Below are 10691 nucleotides of genomic sequence, written 5' to 3' on the forward strand. Positions count from 1 at the left end.
GATATACATAAATCTTCACAGAAGCTGACATATGATGTTACAGTATCTGTGAGTTCATCCAGGTCTGTAGAGGTATCTTCAAAAATATTCCAGTCTGTGCAGTCAAAGCAATCCTGTAGCTTTAACTTTGCCTCTTCAGTCCAAATCTTCCTTGGTTTAATTGTTAGTTTCCTGGCTTTAAATCTTTGTCTGTAAGCATCTACAAGGTGAATCATGAAATGATTATAGTGCCCCACAGCTGCTCATGGCTAAGGACCGATAAGCATCTTTTAGTATTGTGTAGCAGTAGTCTACTCTAAAGTATTCTTGCCTCTGGTGGGACAATTCATATGCTGAAAATATTGTGGAAGCTCTTTCCTTAAGTTACCTTTGTTAAAATCACCTAGAATAACGCCCAGTGAATCTGGGTATTTTGCTTCAGTCTCCATAATCTGATCAGCTGGAGTTTGTAAAGCCTTGTTTACACAAGCTTGTAGTACAGGGCAATCAGTAGAAATTATGTGAACATGGTCAAAAGCATATAAAATATTACACCACAAGATGGTGCCACTGTACTCTTAAAAATTGGAGAAGTTACTCCAAGATACATCAAATACTTTAGAATCCTGCTCACTGTGCCCAAATTTTGAGATATCTGTCAGCCCATAGTTATTTTATTTCTAGAACAAGCTTAAATATATTTAGGCACTCCATCCCAAATGCTTGAGTGCAGCTAATTCCATCAATCAGAGCCAAGGTATTGGAGGAGCTTCCCAACAGGCCTGATCAGAGTTTCTATTATTATATTGGCCTTTCCACAGAAAATAAAATTCTGCCTTGCCTCTCCCTGCCAGCAATTTTCTTCCATGCGGTGACCAGATTATAACTTCCGTAAAGCAGAACACCGTGGGGTGGGGGTTGGGGGATAGATGGACGAACGGCTGAAAAATCTGTACAGACTTTTACCTCAATGTTTGTTTTTGTGCATTGCTTCCCAGTCCGGCACTTCAATCAATTTGTTATCTTTCCTGTTTTTGAAAAGCATAAAAACTGTTAAGACAAGGGAAGAGAGCAAAGTAGCTTGCCTGTTCTGCTTTCAGGCTGCTTCTTATACTGGAAGCAGCGCTATTTTCCCCCCAACGCCGGAGAGGTGTGCGCTTGGTCTCTTTTACAACCCTCCAATCTCTTTCTCTCTCTCTCTCTCTCTTCCTCCCTCCCTCCCTCTCTCTCTCTCTTGCTCCCTCCCTCCCTCTCTTTCTCTCTCTCTAAGCCAGTGTTTTTCAACCAGTGTGCCGGGGCACACTAGTGTGCCGTGAGACATGGTCAGGTGTGCCGCGAAGCTCAGAGAAAGAAAGAAAGGAAGAGAGAAAGCAAGAAAGAGATAAAGAGAACAAGAGAGAGAGAGAAAGAAAGCAAGAGAGAGAGAAAGAGAACAAGAAAAAGAAAGCAAGAGAGAAAGAAAGCAAGAGAGAGAGAGAAACAGGGGGAGGGAAGGACAGAGAGAGAAAGACATAGAGGGAGGGAGAGAGAGAGAGAGAGAGCAAAAAAGAGAGGAAGGAAGGAAGAGAAAGAGGGATGGAGAGAGAGAGAAAGAAAGAGGGAGAGAAAGAGGGAGGGAGAGAGAAATAATGCGAAAGGGAGAAAGAGAGAGAGAATTTTTTTGTCCAAACTTTTTTTAGCACCCACCCCCCCACCCCGCCCTCTCAATGTGCCCCAGGGTTTCGTAAATGTAAAAAATGTGCCGCGGCTCAAAAAAGGTTGAAAGTCATTGCTCTAAGCAACCTGTAGCCTTGACTTTATTCACCCTGGACTGTCCAGAGCGAATAAAGTATTTTCTTTCTCTGGGCGCTGGGAGGAGGAAGCTTCTCCCAGCGCCCAGAGAAAGGAAACGCTTTATTCACTCTGGGCAGTCCGGAGAAAGGAAAATCAGAACTTTTTAAAAATCCCGCAGGACGCAAGTCAAATTATTAAAAATCAGGACTGTCCCACCAAAAGCGGGATGTTTTGTTACCTTACTTTAGTTTTACTTTAATTTTAGCAAGTGGGCTTTCCTGTAGCTTCAATCAATCAGGTAGATAATCAGTGGCTTGTGCTAATCAGGCTCTGCTGCTGTTTGCTGCAAGGAGGTAAATTGCTGGGAGGCAGAGACCAAAGAGACCAAAGGGGTGGCAGGGTGGAGCTACATTCGCTGTATAAGATGCACCCACATTTTTACCCTCTTTTGGAGGCTAAAAGGGTGCGTCTTATACTCCAAAAATACGGAACTTTTTTAGCCCGAGCATTAATAACTGATGAAAGACTTCCTTAATGGATATCTTTTTTCCTGAAATAGTATTTGGTGACATGTATGTCATATCAGGTTTGCAATTCTAGTTATTCTATTGAGGTTGCATTAAAATACTTGCAGGTACATTCCGGAATCTCCTCGCTGGCTACTTTCTCAAGGAAGGATTGATGAAGCAGAGGATATCATTCGTAAAGCTGCAGAAAAGAACCACGTTGAAGCCCCTGAAGTAATATTTGATCTTGCGGAGGTAACCATGTGTATTGAATCTGTGAATAATTTATTGCTACACTCCTGTACTTGGATAAAGTTAACATAAATTAAAATAGTCTTTTTTAAAATTTCTTGATTGATTTTTCAAGCTTTAAAAATCACAATCTTTAAGCAATTCTACATCTTACTTACATTGATTTCATATTAATGCTATACAATATTTCCAATATTTAAAATATTCTATGTTCTTGTTTCGTTTTCCCTTTTTCATTTTCTATTGTCAATCCATTGATACCAGTTTTCCCATACTTCATAATAGTCTGAATCTTTTTGTCCTCTTAATTATATTGTCAGTTTGTCCATTTCTGCACAGTCATAGATTTTGTTTATTGTTAAACTTTCAGTGGTGGATTAGAGTTTCTTCCACCACAATGCCTATGCAAGTCATGCAGCTATTGTAATATGTAAAGTCAGATATTTAATGTTTTTACTGTATTGATTTTTAAATATTCCAAGTAATAGGAGTTCCGGATAAATTCTATTGTTAATCTTGTTATTTCTTGTAACCAGTTACGTATTTTTGTTCAGTGCTTCCTCGCTTTGGGACATAACTTAAATTAAAATACAGTGTTCCCTCGATTTTCGCGGGTTCAAACTTTGCGAAAAGTCTATACCACGGTTTTTCAAAAATATTAATTAAAAAATACTTCATGATTTTTCCCCTGTACCATGGTTTTTCCCATCCGATGATGTCATATATGTCATTGCCAAACTTTTGTCTGCCTTTAATAAATATTTTTTTTAATAAGCTTTAATAAATAACCCTGGTGAGTAATAATCTAAATGGTTGCTAAGGGAATGGGAAATTGCAATTTAGGGGTTTAAAGTGTTAAGGGATGACTTGTGATACTGTTCATAACCAAAAATAGTGTATTTACTTCTGCATCTCTACTTCGCGGAAATTCGACTTTCGCGGGCGGTCTTGGAACGCATCCCCCGCGAAAATCGAGGGAACACTGTGGTCTGTTCTATAAGTCCAAAGTCTTCCATATCTTTTATAAAGTTGCTGGTTATTGATTCTATAACATGATGCTGGGACATGATTCTAAGGTAGGTGGCACTTATAATGAAAATTATTAAATGCTATTTGTTGTAATGTTTTGGTAGTTTACTTAACATAAGTAATAAGTAATGTTTGCAGGTTAACTGCTTATAAGCCAAGAGGTGTCATTTGGTTCTTACATACATGTATTATTTTATATAGCTGCAAGAGTTGAATTCCCAAGTTCAGCAGTCCTGCAGCATTTTGGATCTAGTGAGAACCCAAAATATACGAACAATCACTATCATGTCTGTGATTCTATGGTAAGCAAATGATAAATCAATTCCAAGAAGACAATGTCATGAAATTATTTTATTTACTTGCAGATCAATAAGGGCGTGGGCTACTTCGTAGACTTGCTCATGGAAATCTATATATCAATCTAAATTTTGAGCATTTATTAGCCCAAGTAGTATTGTCTTTGAAAACTAGCTTTCAAAATATCATCCAGTCTAGAGATTTCATATCTCTCTGCCTAATACGAGTATGTCAATCTCAGATGATTTCCTAGTTGAACTATTTCCAGGAGCAGACATACAAACTATTATGTCTGTCCTAGTTAGCTAATAATCGGCATTCTGAATGACTTGGAATCTGAAATAATACTAAAACATTCATTCTGCCTCTTTTTACAGTTACACTATTTCAGCATGTAAATTGTAAGCATGTGGCTGACTTCTAGAAACTATCTTTCTTTGTTGTTCATGAAATGCCCACATTCTTCCATTTTATACCACAGCTGCCATTTAAACTAAGGATTCCTTGTAGATATGGATCTATGTATAATTATTGTTTATTTATGCTGGTTTATGGCTATAATAAAGATTGATTTATAGTAACGTACATACACATGATCCAATTTATATCATATTTCCTCCTTAGCAAAAGTTATACATTTCCAATACTCTGTTGTGTGCTCATCTTGGATGTCTGTGCATAACAAAGAGAGAAAGGCGATTTCCTATTTTGTATGAATGGAGCGCAGCCTTGGAAAGAAATTTTAATAATATTTTCCCTGAAATTTACAGGCAATTGTTTTGTCAATTATATAAAAATGCTATCAACACTCTAAAGCAGGGGTGTCAAACTCACGACAATACGTCATATCGTGATGTATCACAACCTTTCCCCCTTCGCTAAAACAGATGGGCATGGCCAGTGCAGGTCACAAGGTTGATATCCCTGGTCTGAAGTAAGGAGTACAAGTGCATATATGGAAAATGGCCTCATACTGTGTAACATAATATAGTCCTGAGTCCTACGGGATTCAGTGGCATATAAATCTAATAAACATACATACATACATACATACATACAAACATACATACATACATACATACATGCATTCATACATACATACATACATACATAAAACAAATAATATTCTGTCATTCCAACACCCTACTAGAAATGCTCGTAGTTCCCAATTAACAGCCAAAATTAGCACTGGCAATTCTGACATTAAGTGATGCAGTCATTAGCAAAATATCACATGACCACAACAGACTTACAACGTGTCTTGCCCCGTGATCATTAAGCAAATCACTTATGGCTGTTGGATGAGACACCATGTAGACATGACTTTCAGTTTCACTGCTGGCTTCTCCATTGATTCTGTTTTTTGGAAGCTGACTGTGAAGTGCACAAAGGTAATTTATGCGGCCATAGGTCACCACAACAGTCATAAATACCCACTAGTTGCAAAGTCTACCTGTATGGCCGCCCCGAGTCTATGGAGAGGGGCGGCATACAAATCTAATAAATAAATAAAAATAAATAAATGGCACAGCTCAAGTCCATGAAGAATAGTGTCATTGCCCCTACATGCTTATTATCACCTAGATCTGTCTTTCAGGATGGTGATTTCCATAGGCTACTTTGGCCTCTCTCTGGATACCCCTAACTTGCATGGAGACATCTACTTCAATTGTTTCCTTTCAGCAGTAATTGAAGTCCCAGCTTATACTATCTCTTGGCTGCTCCTTCAGCATTTGCCCCGGCGTTATTCAATGGCAGGAGTCTTGTTCTTAGGAGGCTGTGTTCTTCTTTTCATTCAGTTCGTGCCTGCACGTAAGACTGCTTTCCTTGACACTTTATAGATATAATCCATGGGGATAGCCAACTATTTTTTTAAGCAATATTCCATAATAATGCTATGATAAACAGAGATTTGTTGCATGCCTATTTCATTTTATGTTCATTTTATTTCTCTAGTGCAGGGGTGCCAAACCCATGATGTCATGACACGTGACGTATCACAACTTTTCCTTCCTTCACTAAAACGGGGGTAGGCATGGCCGCAAGTTTGACACCCCTGCTCTAGTGGTATAAAAAAAAAAGGTGTGATATAATTCTGATTTTTTAAATTTATTTGTTCTTTACTGTAGTGGCGATTAAACACAAATATATTAGTTTTGCATTCGATGTACCTCTTCATAATTAGAAAAAAATAGAAAATCTAATTCAGTAGATGTATCTGGTCAAGTAGGTTTTTTCCTGAAGTAGAGCAAAATACCGTAGTTAATATGGAATTATAATAAATTACAGGTATTCCTCATTAACTGTCAACAGTCGGGACTGATAATCCCACTTACCAATCAAAATGACCATGGAGTGAAAAATCACATGACCCTGATTGTGCTTTCCTTTTCCCCATTCCCCCACCCTTTGGGAGGTCCACCCTCCACCCACAGCGCTCAGATAGTTGGCTCAACGCCAATCAGTTTCTGATTTAAAACTAATCAGACTCCTGATCACTTCCCTGTTCTTTAGAATGCTCACTTGGGAACGGGGATAATTAGCAATAAGGGAATTAATGTTTGTATTTACATTCATCGGAGAAAAAGAGATTATAAGAGAGTCAGCAGCCACACAGTGAAGAATATACATTGAAAGCAATGTGGTGGCACTGGCAACAGTGAGCATGCTCAACACATTGCCAGCATTTTCCTCACTGTGTGCCAGCTCACTCTCTTGTAATCCTTTTCTCTCCATTCTCTGCTCTGCAGTGAACAGGAAAAAGAAAAACAACAGGTCAGGCACAGGGCAATGTGTACTGATTGTAATGGCATTCATGTGGTTGTGGCGATCAGGCCTCTTAGGGGCAGCACCATCATAATTTTGAACGGTTGCTGAATGAGGCACTTGGTAAGTGAGGATTATGTATAAATGAAGAGTAAAAAGGCAGGCAATTGTTTTATTGTTTTACTGGCAGCTTTAATTTCATTTTGTTTGGCTCTTGCTTATAGACCTCAGTGTTCTGTCCATCATCCTCGTGATGATTGGAAAATTTGGGATCACAGCCTCCTTCTCAATGGTTTATGTATACACTGCTGAGCTGTACCCAACTATTGTGAGAAACATGGGAGTTGGAGCCAGTTCAATGGCCTCCAGAATTGGGAGCATTCTCTCGCCTTACTTCGTTTATCTTGGTAAGTTGCCTAGTTTCTCCTAACTCAAGATGATATGTCCTGCTTTTTAGTATTACAACAAATGCTTACTGGTTTCTGATGTACACGCTTATATGGGCGTCCTCCTCGATCCACAGCTGACATTGGAACATCATCTTTCGGCTGTGGCGAGGGGGGCGTTTGCCCAGGTTCGCCTGGTGCACCAGTTGCGGCCCTATTTGGACAAGGAGTCACTGCTCACAGTCACTCATGTCCTCATCACCTCGAGGTTCGATTACTGCAACGCTCTCTACATGGGGCTACCTTTGAAAAGTGTTCGGAAACTTCAGATTGTGCAGAATGCGGCCGCGAGAGCCATCGTGGGGCTTCCTAGATTCGCCCACGTTTCTGCAACACTCCGCGGCCTGCACTGACTGCCAATCGGTTTCCGGTCACAATTCAAAGTGTTGGTAATGACCTTTAAAGCCCTACATGGCATTGGGCCAGAATACATCCAGAACCACCTTCTACCGCACAAATCCCAGCGGCCGATAAGGTCCCACAGAGTTTGCCTTCTCCGGGTCCCGTCGACCAAATAATGTCGTTTGGCAGGCCCCAGGGGTAGAGCCTTCTCTGTGGCGGCCCCGGCCCTCTGGAACCAACTCCCCCCAGAGATTAGAACGGCCCCCACCCTCCTTGTCTTTCGCAAATTAATTAAGACCCACCTTTGTCACCAGGCATGGGGGAGTTAAGTTATCCTTTCCCCCTAGGCTATTACAAGTTATGCATGGTATGTTTGTGTGTATGTTTGGTTTTTTATAATAAGGGTTTTTTAGTTGTTTTTATTAATTGGATTGTTCATGTTGTTTTACCACTGTTGTTAGCCGCCCCGAGTCTGCGGAGAGGGGCGGCATACAAATCTGATAAATAATAATAATAATAATAATAATAATAATAATAATAATAATAATAATAATATCATGTTGCTGCTAGGGGAGATGTATAGAGATGGAGAAGCTGATCTCCATTTCTGATCTTCATTTTGAGAGAGTCACGATCATCTTCCAGATCAGATTCAAATAAATCTATAAATATAAACCATACCTCAAAGTCACAATATTAGGAAATGTAAATTGTTAAGCAATCTGGATATGATTAACTCATTGCTACTTGTCCTTTCTACTAGGTGCCTATGATAGATTTCTTCCCTACATCTTAATGGGAAGTTTAACAGTGCTTGCAGGAATCCTGACCCTGTTTCTCCCAGAAAGTTATGGCACTCCTCTCCCGGAAACTATTGAACAGATGTTAAGAGTTAAAGGGTAAGGATATAAGAAAAATCTCAGCTAATATTGCAGCAGGTCGTTTTGGAAAAGCATTTGAAATTTATTACATAAAATACTAGAATATTGTAATATTAGGATACTTAAAAGAATGGCATGAAGAATAATATAATGAAAGAAATATCTGAGTCTAAATTTATGGAGTCATTGAGCATTAGCAGCATAAAGTTTAGTAAATTATAAATTTTTCACATCCATGAAATTATTATTGAATTCCTGAGGAACAGAGTTATGAGAGTCCTCGGAGAGGGGCGGCATACAAATCCAATTAAAATCAAAATCAAAAAATCAAAATGATACGCAAGAGAAATTCCAAATGTCCCTTTTCTAACTTTTTGAGACCAAATCACAGCCCTGTTAAATTAATGCTATACAACAATTTTACAACTACATTTTCAGTAATTATTTATCCGAGATTGAAAGCATGTTTTAGGTCTACAGTAAGTTCATCACAGCTGAAAAAGATGAGGTTAGCTGATGTTTCGTAAGTTGTGTTTAAACATAACAAAACAAACCATATATTTTTATTATGATCAAAGCAAAGCATACTCATTCAGTTTCTGGGTTTAACTATTCTGGGACAATAGGTTTTGTCAAGATCATCTCTCTCAATTTTTCCAAATCACTAAACCCAAAATTTCTATGTAGTTTCCAGAAGTCTTTAGAATACTACTTTTATATTATATGATAAGCCTATATAAACTACAGTAGATTTCCAAGTGAGACAGCTATAGATTTCTATAGAGGGGAGAAAATAGAGTTTAATGAAATTACACCACAGCACAATTTTACTCCTTATGTACTTGCACAAAGTGATTCAGCATAAATACTATAGGAATGACTATTTTTCTGACCTCATAATGTACATTTTGCCAATTATGCCTTTGTGCACTGGTTCGTTTGAAGCTTGGCATGTAGACATACTTACGACATATTAAAGAACAACTATATTTCTTAAATATGAAGTTGAAATATGCTTAAATTGTTGTAGAGGATTATGTTATGAGTGTCTTTTTCCATTTCCTTCCTTACAGAATTAAAAATATAAAAACATTGAAACATCAAAATAGAACAACGCATACAGAAGAAAATTCAGTTATTCTAAAGACCACAACATTGTGATGAAACAGCATTGCTCACAGTATTATATCTTGAACATTTCCTTTAATTTGCTTCCAGAAAAGACTAACCACTTTTTTCCTAAGATGGTAAATATATTTATTAAAAATACATTCATTTTGAGAATGTAGATACAATCTATCCCAGTATGGGATTTTTGCCAGCAACTGCTTCATGGAACAGTGTTGGATATGGAATTTTGTTCACTTTTAGGACATGTTAATAACTATCCTTTTTGTGAGATAGCATTTTAAAAAGATGCTATAAGTGCAAGTTAAATGTCTTAATATCAAAACATTAAATATGGTAACTAATTGACTTTGGATATTTATTGTCACTCCAGCTTGAGATTCTGCATCTCTTTTCTTGAGAGAAAGGATAAGCTTGAAATAATATAGAAAAACTGGCAGAGCAGATCTTAAAATAATTATGCAAATGACTGAATGTAATAAAAGGAGAAGACATTGGAGCTGATTCTTTTTTATGAACACATTTGACCTAGAACTGGAAAAAAAATGTTCTAATGCAAAACACTGGCAAATTAGTTTTGTTTGCAGAATTAATTTGTTTACTGCAGATTTAAATGATAACTATATACAGTTGTTAACATCTGGGAATAATGTTTTGCCTTATTTTGACATGTTTATTTTTTATCAAAAAATTGCATTTTTAACTTTTTCATTTTCCTGTTAATTGAATTACCTCTGATGCTAAAAGGCTGTGTAAACACATGCTCATCTGTATTTCCATTTTTTTTTAGTTTTGTCCTGTTTCTGCATAAAATAGATGATACAGATGTGTAATAAAGATATTTTATAATGCAGAATGTGTTCATTTAATGGGAATGTACCAATCTGGGTCCTTCCACTTACCTAATTGTTGCCCTTGGAGTAAGCAGAGAACTATATAAAATGGGTATCATGGTATTGTGATTCAGCCTGAGGCTCCTCAGGGACCGGCTGGATCTCTGCCGGATCCATGCCCAGAGGAGGAGGACAGTGACCAGGAGGGGGAGGACCAGGCAGACGGAGAGGAACGTCAGGAAGAGGAGGAGGGAGAGCAGCCTGAGACCCCCGGGGGGGAGGCTCTCCCCAGCTAGTAGCCTGGATTCATTGGATGAAGACGCACAGGCTATAATAGACATGAGGCAGCGACATGCAGCTCAAAGAAGGGACCAATTAGCAAGTTATTTACATCCCTGAATTGGCAACAGCTGGGTTTGGGTGTGGTTCTCCTCAGCAGGACTGAAAAGGCAGGCCCGC

At 38.4% G+C, this 10691-nt stretch overlaps 1 protein-coding gene across 1 annotated transcript in view; it reads left to right on the forward strand.

The window, feature by feature from the left end:
- LOC139160877 (organic cation/carnitine transporter 2-like) overlaps positions 1 to 10252 on the forward strand; it is a 29918-nt gene extending 19666 nt beyond the window's left edge. Inside the window, exons 5-10 of the mRNA XM_070739298.1 lie at positions 2387 to 2513; positions 3741 to 3841; positions 5434 to 5648; positions 6827 to 7009; positions 8154 to 8289; positions 9345 to 10252. Of these exons, the coding sequence (XP_070595399.1) occupies positions 2387 to 2513; positions 3741 to 3841; positions 5434 to 5648; positions 6827 to 7009; positions 8154 to 8289; positions 9345 to 9432 (850 nt within the window). The 3' untranslated portion in view covers positions 9433 to 10252. The remainder of the gene's footprint in view (positions 1 to 2386; positions 2514 to 3740; positions 3842 to 5433; positions 5649 to 6826; positions 7010 to 8153; positions 8290 to 9344) is intronic.
- The last annotated feature ends 439 nt before the right edge of the window (positions 10253 to 10691 follow it).

The sequence above is a fragment of the Erythrolamprus reginae genome, chromosome 2 (genome assembly GCF_031021105.1).
Source record: "Erythrolamprus reginae isolate rEryReg1 chromosome 2, rEryReg1.hap1, whole genome shotgun sequence".
Lineage (NCBI taxonomy): Eukaryota > Metazoa > Chordata > Lepidosauria > Squamata > Dipsadidae > Erythrolamprus > Erythrolamprus reginae.